Source organism: Corvus kubaryi, unplaced genomic scaffold (assembly GCF_017639235.1).
Source record: "Corvus kubaryi isolate FWS band 111438036 unplaced genomic scaffold, C.kubaryi_AGA036_p1.0 37398, whole genome shotgun sequence".
Taxonomy (NCBI): Eukaryota; Metazoa; Chordata; class Aves; order Passeriformes; family Corvidae; genus Corvus; species Corvus kubaryi.
Window position 1 is genome coordinate 42,766,998 of NW_024581137.1, and position 21,817 is coordinate 42,788,814.

Here is a 21,817-nt window from a genome sequence, read left to right on the forward strand (position 1 = left end):
ACAGAAGATCTACCAGTGACACTAGACTTAGGGTGACCCAAAAAACTGGTGAATTTCTAGCAGCTCTTTGATTTTACATGAATTCTTGCTGTAGCATATCACTGGAAGCACCTTTCAGGCAGTAAGTGCTGTGTAGAGAGATTTTCTCAGCAGACAGATTGGCTACCAGCCTTTTGCCAAGATGCCCCTGAGCACTGGTTCAAGCATTCCATAAGGTGCTTTAATAGGTATGATGCTTGATGCAAGCGCTAAACCAGGCTGCTCACCCTGCAAGTAGAATTTCTTTTGGAAGTACAGGACACAAACACTGCAGTACAGTTGTTGAGTGTACAATGGTTCACTTTCCATCAGCACAAAGAAAGGGCAGATTAAGTGCTCTGTGGACAGCAGGTAAGCCTCTGATTCTACTAGCAAGCAGAGCAACTAAAGCTGTACCCAGACTTGCAGGAATCTATGAAGCTAGTGCACATCCACCCGAACCTTAACTAAGTACTGAACACTTGTTCAGGTTCTCATCTGCCATCTAAGCAGCTGGGAAATACACACAGGTAGACAAGAAAAAGCAAAAAAATACATTTTGCCTATAAATTGTCACAGGAAGTCTGCAGCTTCAAGAACACCTTCAATCGGCAAAAGCAGAAACCAGCTGAGGCAGGTAAAGAAGAGCAGACATCACTACTCACTGAGCCATAGCTTAGAGACATTTTACCTTAGGCAAGAGATGACTGCAAAGGTTATTGTCAGGAAATATGTTACGGAGAAGAGTGGGATCACACTCTTGGTATTTCCTTCAAACTCCTGTTGTCTGGACAGCGAGGTAAAGTAGGTCACCTGCCGTTAAAACAACAAGGAAAGAAACAATGAAGCACTTTCCCTCTTCTTCGTGGTCTTTGTACACACGCGCAGGCAAGGCCAAACATCACGTTGGCAGAGGAGCATTGCCCTGGCCCTCGCAGCCCGCCCGCCTTGTCCCGCCGCCGTCTCCTTTCCTTTCCTTTCGGCGAGGGGGCTGCCCGGACATTTCGGGCTCGGCCGCTGCGCACGGCCGTACCCGCCCGTGCGTTACCTGAATGGAGCCGAGGCGCAACTCCGCCACTCTGGACGAGATGTTCTGCAGGAAGCTCTCCAGCCACCGCCGGCTGTCCTGCGCCTCGGGGCCGTCCTCCCGCAGGTAATACATCAGCTTCAGGGCCCGCGCCCTCCGCACCCGCCCGTCGTCCGTCTCCACGCCGCCCAGCGCGGCCCCCAGGAAGACGCTGTCGTTGACGGGGAAGCGGAGGCTCCCCGGGGCGGGCGGTCCCGCATCGCCCCACCGCGACAGCAGCGGGTTGGGGCTGGCGCAGCCGCCGGCGGTGCGGGCGCAGAGCCGCTCGTACTCGGCGTCGTGCACGGTCGCGTTCAGCCGCAGCACCTCTGCCCACGCCGCCGGCTCCAGGACCGAGGTCCCGCTCGTCGCCACGGCGATGAGGGAGGCGTAGGCGCCCTCGGTGGGCAGCCGCGGGGCGGAGAAGCGCTCCGAGTCGTCGGGGGGGAAGTGCCGCCGCACGAAGTCGCGCTCGTCCTTGGCGGGCCCCCACGTCGGTGTGAACTGCCCCTCGATGTCGTTCGCCTGCCGCTGCGGCAGGAAGAGGAAGCCGGCGCCCAGCCCGCCCGACAGCAGCAGCGGCACCAGCACGAAGGGCCAGGGGCAGGCGGCCACGCCGCTCGCCAGCCCTTCGAAGAGCCGGCGCAGCGGCCGCTCCACGCAGTTGGTGTTGCGGCAGGAGCAGCGCTCCGCGGGGTCCCGCGGCCCCGCCATGGGCGAGGCGGGCAGGGGCTGCCGGCGGCGCGTCCCACGCCGGGGCCCGACGGTGCGGTCTGTGCCGGCGCCGGAGAGGAGAGGGAGAGGAGAGGGAGAGGAATTCAAAACCGCCCTCTGCTCGTCAGGACCTCGGACCGCGTTTTTCAACGGGCGGAACCGCCCCCGCCGTGACTCAGCGGGGCTTCCGCCGCCTCCCGGGTCCGGCAGGGGGGGCCGGGAGGGCAGACCAGGCTCCCCCCGCCGCGCCCCGCCTCGGGTTCATATCTCCCCTGCCCTCCGTTTCCCCCCCGGCTTTGGCTCCGCAAGGTCCGGCCCGTTTGCAGCGCCCGCCGTGCTGAGCCGCTGCATTGAGCCTGGCTCTGGTTCCGGCTCCGTGCAGACCCTGCCGCTTCCCGGCACGGCCCCGCGCTTACATTTCATCCTCTAGACATCATCGGCTTTTTTTAGTGTTTTCCCCGAAGCTGCTGCAGTCGTTGCTTCACTACTGTGCATTTTTCTTCTATCTGAGAGCAAAACACAGACGGTGATGCACATCTTGCGGTGTTTGCTCTCTCAGTGTACAGGTTTATAAAACGGGAGAGTGACAGTGAAAGAAATAAAAGACTTTGAAACAAGGGTTAGCAATTCCAATTGGCAAGTCCCAAGAATATCACCAGTGTGATGTGCCAGAGCTTTATGCAGTAGGAATGATAGAAAGGATCTTTCCAAGTCCAGACACTATCCTGCAGCCTGGTGTTCTTGACACTGGTGACAGTGATTTGAGTAGTTTCGGGCTTAGAAGAACATTAAGCTCAGATGCGACAGTGCAAGGTGTCCAGACAATATGTCACAGGCAGGCACTTCTTCTCATTGCCTTTGAAAGAAGCAACTCTCTCCTCTCCTGCCAGTAGTTGCAGAAAAGTTGTAGGTATCTCTTCTCTCCCATCTAGGGAAGACAGACTTGGCACCTGTGAGTGTAAAATAGCCAGCCAGGCTCTGAGCAGCATTATATATCTCCTGCTGTGCTCAGCATCTAGGGCAGGTTGGATCCTGGTGATTCCCTTTTCCATGCACAGGTGTTCTGAGACAGGTATGTCAGACAGGCAAGTTAGAAGCTATTTCCTGTAGCTTCTAACTTATTGAAACCTAGGAACTGGCTTGTTGGCAGTAGCTACCTAGGGCACTCATTTGGCACAGACTAGTGCCTTTAGGTTAACTCTGAGACTTGGGCATCTGGCCTACAGCATGGAAAGATGGCTCCACCAACTCTCAACTCAGAGTGGTGTTCAAGCAGGTAATACATGCCAGTCTTCTCCCAGAATCTGAATGCTTGTCCTTGTTCCCTGGCCCATTCATGCACTTTATATTAAGTTCTAATATGATAAAATATGCTTCTTGGGGCAGGGCCAGGAACTAGTCATAGGACTTCCAGCAAGTCAACCTTTCTGGTATTTTTTGGATGAAGGCACAGTCTCTCTGTTGTTACGTTGCTTTGCTGGAAGTTTCAAAATGAGATTCCAGTGAATTACTGTTTGGCCTTCCTTCCTTCCTTCCTGGAATCCTTCCTTCCTTCCTCTTGTATAGGAGGTCAGGGACTAACTTTCCAATTCCCATGCCAAGTGTATAATAAAACTTTGTGATTTTTTGTGGACCCTCTAAGTTTTGTTGTTTCTTTCAACCATGAGCATTTACAAATCTTGGGTGCTCCCTTCCCTTAAAGGGTGTGACATCCCTTTTTTGGCATCACGGACAGGATGCTATGGTTAAAGGGGTCCAGTTGAGATATCATCCGTGAATTCCAGACAGGTAGTGATGGGAAGAATATAAGGCATGCCCAACTCCCCTGGGCACAGAATGTGCAAGTGGAAATTGGTATAGTCCTGAGGCAGCGGTTAAATAGATAAATGTGGTGTTAAGTGAACAAAAGGTATGGAAGGGGAAAAGTAAAGCAGCTTTATGTGCAATTTTTTGCCCAACAGGAGAGGTATGCTATTACCGCAGGCCTAGGCCCTAGGGTATATCACCGTGTCCTGCAGCCATAGGGAGGAGGAGGAGAGACGATCCAGCAGGCAGGAATTGTGCAGCAAGATTGATTTATTTAATTATTTTACAAACTCTTTTATAGATTTTTTTCTTCATAGTCTAATTGGACCAAGGATCAGCCACCCCTTGGGGGTGATTGGCTAATACCCTAAAACATCCATTGTCAAAATAGTTTTCTATTGTACCATAAACAAGACTTTTCAAGGTTGCAGGTGGCTTGGTTGTTTACATAGCTCTGCTACCTCTTCTGTGAGAGAGAAAAGTCTCTCACGGACTTAGAAAATAGCAAGAAAATCCTTGCTAGCAGCATTTTTGTATCTACAGTATGCCAACAAACAGGCAGAGGGAGAAATGATTTGATCTCTGCAAGGTTTGGTGAAAGAACTGCAGGATCAGTTAAATGAGAGAGGACATAGGCTTCGGTAGCAAGTGTTGCCCGCTGCCGAGTGCGACGGTGAAAGGGAGAGTAGGCTGCAGGTGAGAGTAGGCTGCAGGCTGCTCGCTGCTGAGCGCCCTCAGGGAAAGGGAGAGGCTGCCGGCAGAGGCGTTGCTTGGAGCGCTCCAAGAGGCTGCAGGCACAGGGGCTGCTCGCAGCTCAGCAGGATCGGGAAGGGGACAGGGAGCTGCAGGCAGAGGCAATGCTTGCGGAGTGCGATCAGGGAAAAGAGGAGGCATTGAGAAGCGGATGTCAGCTACTTGCTCTGCAATTAAAGTTCATATTGAAAACATTCTGGATTTTGATATTCTGTGCCTTTAACCGCTGCTGTGCTAAATTTTGCGAAACTGATAAGTCAAATTCAGAGAGCATCCCACTCATGGAGGGCAACTCTAATCGCAGGAGCCGTCCCCCTGAAAGGTGGAGGAAGCAGCAACAGCAGTATGACAAGCACTTCATTAATTGAAAGTTGAGATTCTACCTGAGGAATATCAAGGCCAAACTGTCCCTGACGGACCAAAGAGATATTTACTATTCAACTCAGCTGCATTTAAAGAGACAGAACAGAGATATCCTGAGAGGGGAAAAAGGACTTCTATCACTAACCTGAGCTGTTAAACAACTTAAGCCACTGTTTGGACTAACGCCTCCAGGACTTGTATTGTTTTCTCTTCCCAGGAATGATACTGGGAATGATGCCATGCACCCCCACTGAAGATCAAGGTAACCATTGAAGGACTTCTTATCCTTGCAGGAGCAATCATTGCCAGTGTGAACTAAATTTGGTTCACACGTCAACAAGCTCAACCCACAAGGTGGAGACCCTCACTTCTTTATTTATGCTAATCAGTATGGCAACTCTAGTACATTCTGCACCACACATGCTTCTCAGTTGTGGGTGCAATTTACTGTGGCAGAAATTATAAAAGAGATGAAAGCAATTTGCCTACTGAAATCCAAAAGGTAACCTGAGGTAATGGAAGTAGATTTAAAAGGAAATTCCACTCTTTGTGTTAACTAGTTAATTTCACTTATAACCCAACCAACCGTAAAGGCAACGTTTTTGTTTTAACAATGCACAGTGCTATGGTATATACTATATAGCCAAACACTGTGTCAGAATTAATCACAACGGAGCTGCACCCTATCCCCCAGAGCATAAAGTATGGGCCTGAGGGAGTGGATGTGCCTGGATGAGAACCTATTGTGACTCTGTACTTGTAGACAACCTTATGATAGATTCAAGTAGTTACCCTTATATTTGTGTGTGTAACTTTGTTGAAATGATAAGATGTGATTTTATTATTCAGGTCCTGTTATATCTTATCTATTGTTATGATTTAATTATATATAAGATCTACAGTCTACCCCTATTGGCATCAATCTCACCTTGATGAGAAAGCTTCTATTGAAGGAAACACAAGAAAAAGGACAAAAGACTTTGATTATTGTTCATCACCATGTGGAAGAAATCCCCTGGTGCAAGTGAAGAAAGACCTGGAACTCCCATTGGTGGGACATTTTATTTGGATGGTGGAACAAACTGATACATACTTGACACGTCTAAGAAGAGAGCTGAGAGGGATAGCTGGTGCCCCACATTTAAGCGGGTTGTACTTGCCTCTTTTCAAGATCTGTGGGGACCAAGCCATACAATCAATTAATTTTTAATATCTTATGTGGCCTCATCTCTAGGTAGTGTCAGAATGTGCCTGACACTGTCCACTTTAAGTCTACATAAACCAGCCAAGAACAGCTGTAATAAAAAACCTGAAAAGCAAAAGAACAAGCAGATCCCGTTCAAGTGTCTGAGTTGTGTCCCTGTTGCACAGGACTCATGGTCAGATCATTTCTCAGGTGAGCAGGAGACCCGGTCTCAATCCCACCTTCAAACTGAGGTGGCAGAACCTTCTCTCTTCCACAGCAGAGCCCACCATCTGTCTCTGGGGCATTTATACCATGCTCGAAACAAGAAGAAAGAAGAATGATTCAGCCCAGGTTTCTCTCAGGCAGAGCCCAGGTAGGCTTGCAAATGCAGACATGGCTTTGGTTGTGGCCTGAGTGTCACAATGGCTCCAGGGCTGAGCCAAGACCTAGCTGAAGAGACACCAGGGTAGGGAGAGAAAATGCAGTTTTTTGAATGTATGACCTTCTGCACAGCGTTTGAAATTAAGAAACAACATGTGCCTGGCTGGTGAGACTCCCTGCTTCACAGCCTTTTTTTGTTTGAAAACTCTTCTTCAGTTTGCCCCATCAGACTCCATTTCCCTCTACTTGGAACAGGGCTCATCTCCTGCTCTGGCCACTGCTGCCTGTTTTCTCTGCTCACAAGCTCTGTGGTAATATTTATTTATTTTGAAAGGTAAAGCTGTCCTCAGTAATGCAGACAAACATTTTCTTCTTGGTCTCTGTATTCTTGTGTCTCCCAAACATTTACTGAGCCTGGAAGTGATTCCAACAGTTTTGTAGAATCATGGAATAACTTGGGTTGGAAGGATCCTTTGGCACTCGTCTCACATGCGCCCTGCCCAGAGAAGGGCTGCCGTGGGTGCTAGGCCAGGTCACTCAGGGTATTGCCTAGCTGAGTTTGGAGTTTCCGCCAAGCGTGCATATTCCAGAGCCTCTGGGCAACCCGATTCAGTGTTTGACTACTTCATCATGATTTGTCTCCTCATAAATGTGAAGGTTTTGGTAGAGGGGCTGCAAAGGTGGCCTCTGTGAGGAGAGACCAGGCCTGTCCTAAGCTGGTCACAGTTGATGCCAGCAGGATCCAACACACCCAACTTAAGGCATGGCTGGGCCCATCCTCAGGGGAGTCTGTGGCACCTCTGGGAAAGTGCCTTAAAGCGAGGGTAGCAAACACGAAGCAGAAGGAGAAACAAGGCCAGGCCGGGAGGAGATGGAGGGAAGAAGTCCACACTGGATCAGGAGGAGGGAAGAGAGAAGAGGATATGTGGGCAGGGGTTGGATCCAAGGTTTTGCTAGAGCAGGAGCTGAAAGGTGCAGCCTGGAGAAGCTGCTGCCAGTGAAGGAGCCAGCCACGTGTGTGCTGGTCCCAGTCTCCTGCACTGGCCACTGCCTCAGCAAAGGAGCTGAGCATGGCCTGGGTGAGGGGACTGAGGAGCAAAAGGTCTGGGGGGCGGGGGGAAGACATGTATGAAGGAAAGCAGGTTTTTTTCCTGAGGGTTGGTTAGTTTTTTTGGTCTCCCTTGATACCAGAATCTGTAATTAATAGATTGTTAAGTGGCAAATAAATTAAATTAATGGAAATTCCCTGAAGGAGTAAACAGGTTGTGCCTGTGACAATATCTAACTGGAATTTCTCTCATACAATTTGTGACAGTTGGTCCTTGTTCTTTCCCAAGATATGTCTGAGAGCAGCCTGGCTGTGTCTTCCCTGTACCTTCCCATCAAATGTCTGAAGACAGCAAGAAGATGCTCCCCGCCTGTGGTCATCTCCAGACTAGATCTAGGTCCTGTGCCCTGGTACATTGGGTGCTCCAGGACCCAGCCATCATGGTGCCCCTTCACTGGTCTCACTCCAGTGAGCTGGTATCTCTCTTGTACTAGGGAGCTTTGTCCAGAGCACCGTAGTGATGATGAGTTATTGTGCTGAATGGAGGAAGATAATCACTTTCCTTGAAGTGCTGGCTACGCTCTTGCTAATGCAGCCCCCAGTGTGGTTGGCTGTCACCACCACAAGGTTGTGTTGTTGACTCATGTTCATACACTGCTAACTCATGCTTATTTGTCTGGATGGTGAATATAGACTTAAAATAAAACTGACGTGTAAATTGTTATGAAATAAGGAGGAAGGGATGTCAACAAACTTAGCACTTTTTAGTTTCTCAGCTCCATGAGTAATTCTTTCCAAGCATGCATTAATGACAATCTCTATCTGCTCTGTGTTTCATAGAAAGAAAGTATCTTTGTGATTTCTGTCCTTCCAATAAATCCCTTTAGCCTAAAGTAATTTCCTTTGCCAGCAGGCAAAAAGACCTTTTGCAATCATGTTATTTGAAGTAAAATGCCGTGAGATAGCATTTCATATAAGTTTTCCCAATTTCTTGAAAACCTTGTCAGGAATTCCAGCTTGTATGTTCTATTGTTTGGAATGTTCAGTTTACAAAGGAGAAATGACAATTTTTCTTTGCTTTATTTTAAGTTATGTTAATATTGTTCTTTAACTACTTTTAATTTCTCAGCTGTCTGCTTTCATGAAAAAATAGGAAATCAAAATATTGCAACTAATTTTAAAACAAAATAAATTTCACAGAATAGTTCTGGTTGGAGAGCTGTTTAGAGATCTAGTCCACCCTGCCCTGCTGAAGGGTCAACTAGAACAGGTTGCTCAGGATATTGTCCAGTCCAATTTTGAACATCTTCACTGGTGGATACTCCCCAATCTGTCTGGGCAACCTGTTCCAGTACCTGAGAATCCTCACTGTAAAAAGGTCTTGGTTTGATTCTTACTATAGAGGTAGGCCAGAAAAGTTGTAAAATCAGCTGTGAACACCAGTGTAGCGGGTTCGGTTTGCAACCAGGCAGAAACACCAATTTAGTGTAGTGGTTTGGTCCAAACTACTCATTACTGTTTACCTTCTGTGAGATAAGAATTAAGAGAAATGCAAAGCAGGCACCAAACTTGAAAGAATATAAAGAAGTTTATTAACAGACCTAAAAGAAGAAAAAAAAATCATACCACACCTTCAGAACACTTCTCCTCCCCCCACCTTTCTCCCCTTTCCCACTGACAATGTAAAAAGACAACCCTTGAGATGTTCAGTCTGTTTACCCCTTCTGTAATAGCCTTGTTCAGTCCATTTAGGAAGAGGAGTCTCTCTTGCCCATGCTATGAAAACATTATCACAACGAGACAGCCACCCGGGTTGGTTCTCTGCTCGCATGTGAGTCCCTTCCCATGACTTGCAGCTTTCCCCACAACTGCTTTCGAGGGTTCACTCTTGAATTACTGGGGTACAATTTTAAGGTTGAGCCATTCAGAAACAAAAGTTCTCTTCACCCATCTCTGGGAGCATTTCATCTCTAAGAACAGAGGCCCTTCTCCTTCCCTGGGAGCAAAGGGTTTTCCTCATCTTCATCTCTAGGATGGGAGCATCTCTAGGAACTGAGGTTTTCTCCTTTTCCATTTGGAGCAAAAGTCCTCATCACTTCCATCTCTCCCTGTTCAAACTTCTCATGAAATTACAGCTGCATCAACATCTGCCTATCTCAGCGCAGGTGCTTTTGCTCACAAGTACAAGTTGAACGCTCCACCCCCCATGCCTTCATGAAATTACAACGGGTACTCTGATATATCATAGCTTTACAACAGAATTTCAGCTTTAAGCATCTCCTCTTTCCCTTCCCTCAGGTTTTCAGCTCTCCATAGCACTAAAAGGGTTAATCTCACCCAGGCCTTGCAGCTGGAATGGTGCTTATCACTGTTGCTCACATGATCCTTTGCTGGACAGCAGGGCAGCTTCAGCTGAATCTTGGCTGCACTGGAGAGGGAGAGCCACCTGTCTGCACATAGCAGGGCTGTGGGGAGGTTCCACGGGTGGAACAGGGCCCATCGGCTCCAGGATGGCTGTAGCCCGGCCCTTCTGCCCATAGCAGGGCTGTGGTGGGTTCCGCAGGTGGAACAGGGCCCATCGGCTCCAGGATGGCTGTGGCCTGCCCTGGCCTGGCCTGAGCAGGGCCTGGGCTGGGCCCACCGGCCCCCGCACGGGGCCCGCAGCCACCTGTCCCAGCACTGGAAACGAGAGAGAGCTTGGGGGAGTGTCTATTCTTAAGTGTGGATCACAGAGGCGGTCACAATTTAAATGGCTTAAAGAATTGTCCATATTCAAACTGGCCAGCTGATAGGCTCTATCAGGTCCCAGAGGAAGCTGTAAGCACCCCTTAGCAAGAACATCACTTCCGGGACTATGCTTTTGCTAACCCATGACAACCAGTGCAGCTCTGAAGAACCTAAGGAATTAATTTGTCTTGTTTGTGTATTTTCATGAAGTCTTTGATCTCAGTGGTAGACTGTAGTGAAATGTGACACAACCAAGTCTCAGAAATTACAGTGTACTTTAATTTCAAAATGCAGAGCTGTGTTCTTACATCAGGAATGGATGTTTGTAGTTCCAAGTTCTCAGTCAGAGCATAGATGGCTTATTTCTGACCTTCACTTTGGAATGCCAGGACAGAGGGGCATTTCCAAGTGCATCCAGGCTGCCCTTGTAAAGTGCTTTGCCAATTGTGTGAGACACACTGGACACTGGAGTAAAACAAAGTGACATCAAGAAGTCTTCCATCCCATTTCTTCCACTGTAATGCAGCATAATTATGCTGGTGCCATTTATGAAGGAAATTTGATGGACCTGATCTTTACAGTGTCCCCCAGAGCACCTGACAGAGAAGTGCTATGCTATGCTATGCTATGCTACGCTATGGTACGCTATGCTATGCTATTCTTTCCATGCATGTGGAAAATGCAGTGCCTCAAAGCCCTGTGTCCAAAGGGAGCAGTTTAATTGTCAAGCTGGGGGCTGCCAGTGGGAGACGTGTGCCCTCTGTGCCTTCACCAGCCAGTGTGCAAGAGAGGATCACGTTTCCCTTGGCCTTCAGGAAAATGCCCACAAAGGAATGATGGGGGTGGCCAGGTGATGGGGGCAGTAGGATGGGAGGTGAATTCCTGGTTTCCTCTAGAGTGGAGGAGAGTCTGTCTAGAATATAAGATTCCAAAGAGAACCCAGAAGTTACCCTGGCACCAGGACCCAGATATTTATTTGTGTTGAGAAGCTGCTTTTCCTTTGCTTTGGGAGCGCCCAGTGACGCTGTGAAATTGCCATGTGCTGGGTGCTGGCAGGATGAGTGGCTCCTCTGCTGCATGATGAGACTGGTGTCTGTGCTCATTTGATTTTTCATTTTTGTTTTTGGGAAGAATGAAGGTGCCTAAGTGTTTTAACTGTCTGGGTGATACTGTGGTTAGAAACTGTCTGTTTCAATTGAACATTATCATGATGAACAGAATTTCAGCTTATCAGTGTAGGCAGTGTAGGATACCAGAGAGGCAAGGTGAGCTGCCAGATTTTATAACCTTAACTCTGGGAATATTTCTTTCCAAGCTGACTTAAAGAAAACTTCCTGTCTCCACAGTGATTTCATAATCATGAGGTTTTCCATTAAGACTGCATAAAACCCTGGAAGGCGATGATATGATGTAACATGGCACTACCGAAGAACCTAATCAACTTTTGTGCTTGTACATCCTTATAAAGGGTTCCTAACATTTCACTTTCCTTAAGGTACGTGAATGATTTCCCAACTTACTTCCACGAGAACTGCAAAAGGTTTGCCTCTTTGATCAGTTGTTGTTCCTAGGGAGTATGTTATCTTTGTAGACTCCTTTTTTATTGCATACATGTTTATAAGTTTCCTCATAAAATGGTCATCCAGGTCTCGGAGATCTTCAGGAACTGTAAGCACATTATTTATGGAGAAAACCACAGAGTAAAACTAAAGTGCCTCTCTTTTACTCGTGCTTTGATCAGCCAATGTCTGCTTGAAATTTTTTGTTAGCTTGTATTTTAAACACTACCTTATTATATTGAATACTTATATATCAGAGAATACTGATCTGAACACGAACTGAACTCTGACTTATTAGAGCTCAGAGACACAACAAAGATATTGCATGGGCTAATGTGAGCATTTATTCTGTTATGCATGGAGGGGATGACCTTTCAAATCCCTCCCTATTTTATTTACTGGAAGGAAATGTTATACTTCCCTGTAAGGGAAATTTTCTGCCAAACACACAACTAATGTAACTATTGCCCTTCTGCTCCACAGTGTGTCTGTGCCAACAGGATGTTAGAGAAGTTATCTCCATGTCAGGTCAATCCAGTCTCTCCTGGCATATGTCGATTTATTATGGGTGTGCATGTCAGGGTAATACCTTCTTCTGTTGCTGGTGCAAACATGGAAGTCCGCTTGTCTGGCTCTATCTGTGCCTGTATATTTTTATCAACGTGTGGTTTTAACTTCATTTTGTGAGCCAGAGTATTTGCAAAGATGTCAGGACCTGCTTTACATACAACATAGCAGAACCCTGTAGAGAATTTCAGCTTCTTGCATTCCTGGCAGCTTGGGACTGTGTTTCCTTGAATCTGACATGTCACATGGAGACCTCATATCCTTAGAAAAAACCTTTTTGATCCCTAAGTATTGACAACCACGTTCAATATTACTTCTCGTAAATGAACCAGAATGCATCCTGATCCCACTTTGGTCTTTGCCTTGTACTTTCTTCGCCCTTTTCTTTTTCCTCACTGATCAGCTACTGGAATATGGTCCAGGGAAATCACTCCTGTTCAGTTAGCAATGCTTTCAGATTACTAACTGATTACAAGTGTAATGCTGGCTGCCTTCCTTTCCCTTTACTTTTCTTGGATAGGAATTTATCCTCTAACTGAAAGAGTCTATATCCCTCCTTTCCCAGCCATTCCTCATGTTCCCTGCATCCACTTGGAGTGGGAGTGCAGTGACCACTTGCACTGGTCCAACATCTGGCTCTCTTCAATGCTCCGTTAAATGAATGTCATCGGTGCTATGTTTCGAAATAATCCACATGTGTTGGTTGTGCTCTGGGCCTGTTAAACCAGATTGAACTCACAGGAGTGTGTAGTGTGTCTCTGGAATCTCATAGGCTTGCTAGAACAGGATGCTTACTTTTTCATCGCACAGAACTTTTGGGTATGAACAGGACAACAAGAGCTCAGGGATCTTTTAAGTTGAAGATAGAGGTATCTTATCAGTTCACATCCTGGTTGGATGGGTGAGCAAGTTTGGGGGTCTTTTTGTTGGTTTGGTTTTGTTTTTAATTAAATTTGTCTGTTAACTCCCAAACATTCACTGGAATCCTGAGATAGTTCTTGAAATCTTTATTTGGATATAGACCATATTGCCTTCCTGTTGACAATGGTAGATAAACACAGTTTGTAAGATGTTTTTTAATCAGAGAACAAAAATAATCTTTGTTGGAGTGCAGCATGGAGTACAGAAAATAAAAGGGTCATTGCATCCTGGTATCTACACCATAGAATCACTTACTTAGTAATTTTTTTCTACTTCCATTACTAATGTGTTTTGGAGCCTTTCCAGTTTTCACAGAACTCTGTTGACAAGTTTTAAGTTCCTGGTTCAACGGGGGAGTTGAATCAGATGATCTCCATAGGTCCCTTCCAACCCATCCTATTCTATGATTCTACGAAAACTTGCATTTCCCACAACTTTTGTTGACATGCCAATTAGTCATGCCTGCAGGGAAGCAAGCACACAGGTGGTCAGAAGAGTCACCAATAGTCTTTCTTCCAGGCTGTTGTTCACCTGTTATTTCTTCTGCTGGAGATAGTGCTGTTAAGAGTTATAAATACTGGAACTGTACCCTGAACTGCAAATGTCTGAGGTGGATCTGAGTTTACTTTGCTAGGAGCCTACAATACATATTACGTCTCAGGAATACTTCTGTTAGTGAGAAGCTCTGTCTCTTAGTCTGCCCACTTCTTAGTCCCAGAAGTATCTTTACAGTGCAGTGCTTATCTGCATGACCAGTTATATGTTGACTGCTTTTTTTCACTGTAAGTATGAATGTGTGTAATTGGTATATCTGAGATCCTGCAAGGATTATTTAATTCCTTTGTCTTTAGCAAGGATTATTTAATTCCTTTGATTTTACTTATCTCTCTGTTGGCTAATATTAGCCATTTGCACTTCATGATCTGGTGTATGTTTGGGAGGTGTGCATGTCTTGTGTGTGAATGTATGCGAAGTTTATTAAAATAGTTAAATATGTTATTGCTGCCTACAAGACTGACAAAGCAACCTGTACATTTGGCCAGTTAGAGGCTCCCTTCAGTAATACCTATGTATATTTAAATAGTTATATGGTTGTCTCCCCACTTGCGTAAGACCCTTGTGACTTGCCAGAAGATGTAATTTCTGTGAAAACTTGTTTGCTGTCTGTAATCTTGTAATAGCCTGCCAATCTACAAAGGCTGATGCATGCTCTTAAGTTGAGGGCTGCTAGCAGGTTTATAGGGACAAGGAAGAAAACCAGCTTACCTTAAAGGAACAGTTTTGGGTTAATTGAGCTGTTATTTGAGGCCTCAGGCTGCAATTTATTAGCTGTCAAATAGAGAGCTTCTGCGTTATAATTGTTTTGGTTGCAGGCTAGATTACAATGTACGCAATTTATTTTTACATTAAAATTCTTAATTGTTCAATAATTTAATATTGGAGAAAAGTATAAATTATCTGCTCTTGAGCATTAAGGAAAGTCAGTGAGGCATGCGGTGGTGGCAATGGCAAGGCCTATGGCTGAGCATGGATCAAAGGGTACAGGGGGTTTCTGGTGCCAGAGACACCCAAGGCAGGGCAGGAAGCTGCTTCCTGCAGCCAGCAGCTTTCGTGAGACAGGCTTATGCAGTTCAGGCCTTGCCAGGAGCCACAGTGGGAGACTGAAATGGCTCTGGGGAGTGATGCGAACAGGATGGGCAGATGGGGATTGAGAGGGTAAACAGGGATTGAGAGAGTGCAGCAGTTTGCACAGATGGGCATGTGAGAAGGGCTGTGCACCCTGCCTGTGGGCCCACAGCCCAGGGAAGTGCTCTAGCTCTGCCATAATGGTGGGCATGTGCCTGTCATAGGTTAGCAAGCATAGTCCCGGAAGGGATGTCCTTGCTAAGGGGTGCTTACAGTTTCCTCTGGGAATTGATAGAACCTATCAGCTGGCCAGTTTGAATATGGACAATTCTCTAAGCCACTTAAAGTTGTGACCACCTCTGTGATCCACACTTAAGAATAGGCAAACTCCCCCCCAAGCTCTCTCTCGTTTCCGGTGCTGGGACAGGTGGCTGCGGGGCCCGTGTGGGGGCCAGCGGGCCCGGCCAGGCCCTGCTTGGGCCAGGCCGGGCCGGGCCACGGCCATCCTGGAGCCGATGGACCTGTTCCAGCCGTGGAACCCCCCCACTGCCTTGCCGTGGGCAGCCGGAGCGGCTCGGCTCTCCCCCCTCTCCACTTCGATAAGAAAAATTCAACATTCCAGCTGCAAAGCTGCAAGGCCGAGGTGAGATTAACCCTTTTACTGCTGTGAAGAGCTGAAAACCTGAGGGAAGAGAAAGAGGAGATGCTTAAAGCTGAAATTCTGTTGTGAAGCTATGATATATCAGAGTATCCTGTTGTAATTTCATGAAGATATGGGGGGTGGAGCGTTCAGCTCGTAAGCAAGAGCACCTGTGCTGAGATAGGCAGATGCTGACGCAGCTGTAATTTCATGAGAAGTTTGGACAGGGAGAGATGAACCAGATGAGGACTTTTGCTCCAAATGGGAAAGGAGAAAACCTCAGTCCCTAGAGATGGACCAGATGAGGACTTTTGCTCCAAACGGGAAAGGAGAAAACCTCAGTCCCTAGAGATGAACCTGATGAGGACTTCTGCTCCAAATGGGAAAGGAGAAACCTCAGTCCCTAGAGATGCTCCCAAAGATAGTCCTAACGATGAAGATGATGAAGACCCTTTGCTCCCAGGGAAGGAGAAGGGCCTCTGTTTTTGTTTCTGAACGGCTCAACCTTAAAATTGTACCCCAAAAAACTTCAAGAGTGGACCCTCGAAAGCAGTTGCGGGAAAAGCTGCAAGTCGGGGGAAGGGACTCACATGCAGGCAGAGAGACTCCTCTTCCTAAATGGACTGAACAATATTTGGAAGTGGGTGGCTGTCTCGTTGTGATAATGTTTTCATAGCACAAGCAAGAAGAGACTTCTCTTTCTAAATGGAGTAAACAAGGTTATTATGGAAGTGGTGAACAGACTGAGCATCTTAAGGGTTGTCTTTTCACATTGTCAGTGGGAGAAGGGAGGAAGGTGGGGGGAGGAGGAGAGTTTTGAAGGTGGTATAATTTTTTTTTTCCCTCTTTTAGGTCTGGTAATAAACTTCTTTATATTCTTTCAAGTTTGGTGCCTGCTTTGCATTTCTCCTAATTCTTATCTCACAGAAGATAAACAGTAATGAGTATTTTGGACCGAACCACTACACTAAATTGGTGTTTCTGCCCGGTTGCAAACCGAACCCGCGACAGTCCCTCAGATAGAAATCCAGTGTTTCTACAGAGAAAGCCTCTGAGATGTTTGAGGCTTCCATGAAGATGGGACTGGTAAGAAAGGAGACTTCAGTAGAGGCAGTAGGTTGCAATAAGTGACCCTTCTGCAGAAAAGGTAAATGTCTGCAAAAGATGTGCACAGGATGTTGCATCAGCTGGCTGTGTTTCAGGAAACAGTTAAAAAACTCTGCAGTACTAGAGAGGCTGAGATGGAGATAAGTGATTTCAGAACCATACATTTGTAGCAGACAACACAGAGAATGTGACATCTTTGACCCTCGTGACCCACAAAAGCCTGACTCTGCTTCATTCCCCACTCTCCATCATTGCAACCAAAAACAGATACAAAGCTTTAACTGCTGTAGACACCCACGAACAAGGTCTGCAAGGAGAAACTGTACCAGCAGCATGCAGTGGATGCCACAAAAGGAAATGACAAATGCTTGTAGTGGGTGATGCACTGTTAAGGGGTATTGAGGCACCCATCTGCTGGCCTGAGAACTGGACATCCATTGATCACTGCAGCTTATTCGGGTGGGATCGGACCCACCTCTCTAGAAGAGGAAGGGCGATCTTTGGTAGCGGACTGGACAACTTGGTGAGCTTTAAACAGGAGGACTCTGGGTGTGGGGTCCAAAGTGGCAACACTTACACCATTGCAAACAACTGTGCAATCAGTCAGGCCAACGGAGTAGTGACGATTTTCCATATTTGCCTGGCCAGATAGAACCAGAAGGCAGCCACCTCACACCTCAAGTGTATGTTGCTCAATGCACACTGCCTGGGGAACAAACAGGAGGAACTGGAACTTCATGCATCAGTCAGAAAGTTAAGATATCACAGGAATAACTGAACCATGGTGGGACAACTCACATGACTGAAGAATTACGCTGGATGGCAATAGGCTGTTTTCTAAAGACAGGCAGGGATGAAGAGCTAGTTCATCCTAGCTAGTTCATCCTAGCTAGTTCATGAGTCATGCTGTATGATAAGGAGAACCTAAATATGTAGAAGTCAACTACAGGAGTTGTGGAAGTCCTGTTGAATGCCTCTGGATCAAAATCTTCTCTGTGGGCATCTTATAGTTGGCATCTTCTACCAACCTCCAAACCAGAATGACAAGGCTGATGCAGTAATATTTGGGTCACTTAAATAAGCTTTGGGTCAACAGAACCTGGTACTTACAAGTGACTTCAATTAACCCAGACTTTTGTTGGAAGAACAATAAAATGGCTGACATCATCCATCATGTTCCTGGAATGCACAGAGGATTGCATCTTACACAAATGTTATATGTGCCAATGAGGAAAGAGGCACTGCTTTGTAATTGTAAATGTAATCTTGTAACATTTTATTGTAATATTGCAATGTTAGTGATGGCCGTGGTTGCAGTGATCACAACATTGTGGAGTTTGGGATCATGTTGAGTGTGGTGAGTTACTCTGCTGCTGTGGCAAAGAAGCCAACAGGATCCTGGGCTGAATCAACGAGGGCATCACCAGCAGAAATAATGATGTCATTATCCCACTCTACTCAGCACTTGCCAGACTACACCTGGAATAATGAGTTCAGTTTTTGTCCCCACTGTGCAAAAAATAGGTGGGCAGCTGGAGAGTGTCCAGAGAAGGGCCACAAAGATGATCCAAGGGCTTGAAGCCTGCCATGTGAGGAAAGGCTGAGAGAACTGGGCTTGCTCAGCCTTGAGAAAAGAAGGCTCAGGGGAGACCTGATGGAGGTAATGGTTCTAGTATTTAAGGAGTGACTACAAAGAAGATGGAGAGTCAATTTTTAAAACAAGACACATGGAAAAGACAAGGGGTAACAAGTTACTCCTGTTGAGATTTTAGTTGGACGGAAGATGAACATTTTTCACAACAAAGACAACCAGTCATTGGAATAATCTCACCAGGGAAGTGGAATTCCCCAACTTTGATATTTTTAAAATTCAGCTGGAGACAGGGCTGGGCCATCTGGTGCTTCTTCTAAAAAGATTGCACTAGATGATCCTTGAGATCCCTTCCAACCTGGTATTCTATGATACTATGAAAATGCTTGTTTATATTTACTATAAAGGCTACACATAGCTCAAGGCTGGTTCTACCATTTTTCTTTTTTGGTATACCTATTTGTGCACAGTTATGTTCCATCTTTTAAAAAAAATAGCAGCTTAAACATCTAAATTTAAGCCTTGATACCAGATGCAGTTACTCAATACTGGAATTGTCAGGGGAACTTTTTGAGATAGCTGAATGCAATGTCATGAACCAGGAATAGAGAAAGAGGGGATTTGACAGGATGTGATATTTCTTTCTGAGAAGCTTCAATTCTGAAAACAAAACTGGGAGTCCTGTTAGATAATAATCTCATTTCACATCTCAGATTAAGTATATGGAAAAAAGAATTTATGTCATCCCTGCATACATGAAAAGGAATATTGAATAGGTATAGAGAAATTATTGTTGTACTGCATTTGCCAGTGAAAGTGGTTTTATATAACTCTAATTACCTAAATTGATCTGATTTTCCCACTGCAGGTTTTCCTCTGTTGTCTTTGGAGAAGAAAGCTAGATGGTTAGCATGGACTATGTGCATAAGACTTAGGTAGCTTAGGCTAAATGGGGCAAACCCTATCTATGTCCCAGCAATGTTCAGAGTTTACAAGGCATGCAGCTTCCAGATTCTACCTTTAGGAAGTTAACAGAAATCCTCTTGTGCTCCATCCTTTCCTTATCTTTCAAATTTTAGGAAAATTTTGCATACATCTTCCTACATCTTCATGATGTCATGTCTTCTATTTGTTGATCATCAGGAAACCAGTTGCTTCTGTCCATGCTCAAACTATTAGCAATGGCACCACATTATGCACAGTTGGTCTGAATGAGGCAGGGCCTGGATATTATTTCAGGCTTTCAGCAAATGCATGCAGACAGCTTTGCATCATTAACTGTCATATAAAAAGCTTTTTTTTTGCAACCATACATGAGATTACTATTAAAGTGGGGGGGGAAAAGAAAAGAAAAAAAAATAATTTAGAGGCCAGAAGCTGCTTCTTACTTCTGTTCCTCCTGAGTAGCCCCATAGTGCAGAGCTAATAAAAAGAACTAGGGGTTGTCACATGTATTACTCTTTGTGGTGGGGTCCTTTTTCTCCCTATGGATTAATACAGCTCCTGGCATAGCAGAACCCTGCTGTGCTTGGTGTTATTAAAACTTCTGTAACAGTAACCACAACAGCAATAATAAGTGTACTGGAAAACTTCATAGCTGTAGAATGAAAAATGTAAAAACTTCTCCCTTATTCAATGACACATGAATATCCATGATTTATAATTATGTTCAAAGCAAATTTTTGAGATTTGACTGATTGGAAATTGTTTTGCCCAAGAGCCAGTTCCTTTTCTTACCAGGTTTTCATGATAATGCAGAATGACATATTGTGTCACAAACTCCTCTCTTGTCAGAGCACTGCTTCAGTGAAAAAATAACATCTAGTGGTTTGTGTAGTAATCCTTCTTGTGTCTTGATGGAAACAGGGAACCCACAAGTATTTTACTCTTAATATATACTTGGAATTAAAAAGCATTCAAAACCTTTTTGTCCATGTTGTCTTTGAAAGACATGCAGTCCCATAGATACTTCACACATGCATGTTTTCCCACCAGAAGACATTAAAAACTCGATTGAAATAATGATAACAAGGCAAATAAATAGCTATTTTCCTATATTTGAGTCTCAGTAGGATGTAATTTTTTGGGGAAATACACATATATTTTTATCTGTCGTTTTGGAATTATCAGATATAAGTCTGGATAGAAGAAACCAAAGGTTTGGTTCAGAGGTGAACACTGTAAGGGCGTGGGAGACAAAACAAATGTAGTGCCTCCCGTATGACAGGTCTTTGTTTCCCTTTTGAACTTTTTACTTTTAAATTTAGATAAAATGTGTAGTAAACTTGATGACAAACCAACATGTAATTCAGCTATAAATACACTGCCTACGTTAGTAACAGACTCAATCCATTATTGCTACATGTCCATACTTAGTTCCTATTTCTGTTTCAGGATTGAGCAATCACTTGGATTTATTAATATATTCCAGCTATGATGTGACTAGTGCAAGTCATCAGCACTCAGGCAACACCCTGCTAAACTGTAAACAAGTATGTTCAGAACCAGTGACATGAACAGCACTTTCTTACTCTGGCACATTGTTCATATTGTGTTTGGATCACTGGGGTTCAGATTGGTTTAACTTGCAATTTATGGTCACAGATGTGCAGGATCTATTTCAATATTCTGCCAATACCTAACCAATACCTCAAAATATGGCTTAGCAACCATTGGTTTCAGGTGCTGATTGTGAAATTGTAACGGAGGTCCCACAGTGCATTCCTAGTTCACTTGATGAATCCACATTCTGTTCTGCCAGGGAATGTTGATGGCACCAGCACTAACAAGAGTGCTCTTCAGAGACATGTAAACTGTGGAGATTCTCAAGTCACCTTCAGACTAGCCATCTTGTTAATAAGCCTTATAAGGATATCAGGGAAGTGGGTTAATTAAGTTAAAAAATCGTTAAATAACTGCCAACAACCTCAGAATTCAGAAAAGTAAGTGACTGAGGTATTCAGCTATGAAATGGAGAGCAGAATTTAAAACTTTTCAGAGCAGGTTATGAAGCTATTTGATGGCAGAATAAACTGTCTCAGCACAATGCTTTTTTGCTGTCTTTGTGGAACGAGTTGGGTCCTGCAATCAAGGAAAACTAACCATAAGTAAATGTAACCCTGTGTTTCCATTACAAAGTCAAAAGAGGAGAAAGATGAGTTTAGGTGGTTGGGATGAATTCAGATGAGGGAGAGTGAAAAAGGCATCTAGCAGTGACTACCGGACTTGATCCCTTCAGAGGTTACTTCTGGATATTTCACTGTTGTCTGGCTTTAAAGAAGATGGCAGTTTTTAGAAAGAAAGCTCAATATTACCTTTAATATTTATTGATATAAAGAGCAAACCAAATTGAGTTGTTATTTTAAGATAGAGCCTTTTAAATAATATTCTTAGGATCATAAATTTTTTATGGGCTATTTAATGACAAGATATCGCTAATTAACTGTTTTGCTAACTGTAAAAATTTAGATAAGACAGGTTTTACTACTGCTTTGGTGTGAAAACTTATGACATCAAGAATTTATTACTTCAGGGAAGTAGTTTTGAGCCTTAGTCGGGGTTACTGAGTAATCACATGACTCATTTTCTTTTTTCCTTTGAAAGGCGTTAACAATTTAGCATGCCCATTTAAAAAAGAAACCACACAGAATCCTATATAAATGACTTCCACAGACAGCCTATTACTCCACCCCACTGGGATGATATAAGGTAAGAGTTATATAGCTCACTGGATAGCTCTAGAGA

The 21,817-nt window shown here is 45.0% G+C and overlaps 1 protein-coding gene across 1 annotated transcript; it reads right to left on the bottom strand.

Moving 5' to 3' along the window:
• Positions 1-6: 6 nt before the first annotated feature.
• PTCHD3 (patched domain containing 3) lies at positions 7-2,037 on the bottom strand. Its single transcript, XM_042044318.1, has 2 exons — positions 1,067-2,037; positions 7-831 (listed from the first exon to the last, which is right to left on the bottom strand). Exons 1-2 carry the CDS (start codon positions 1,796-1,798, stop codon positions 706-708), a joined length of 858 nt encoding a protein of 285 aa, XP_041900252.1. The 5' UTR covers positions 1,799-2,037; the 3' UTR covers positions 7-705.
• Positions 2,038-21,817: the final 19,780 nt, after the last annotated feature.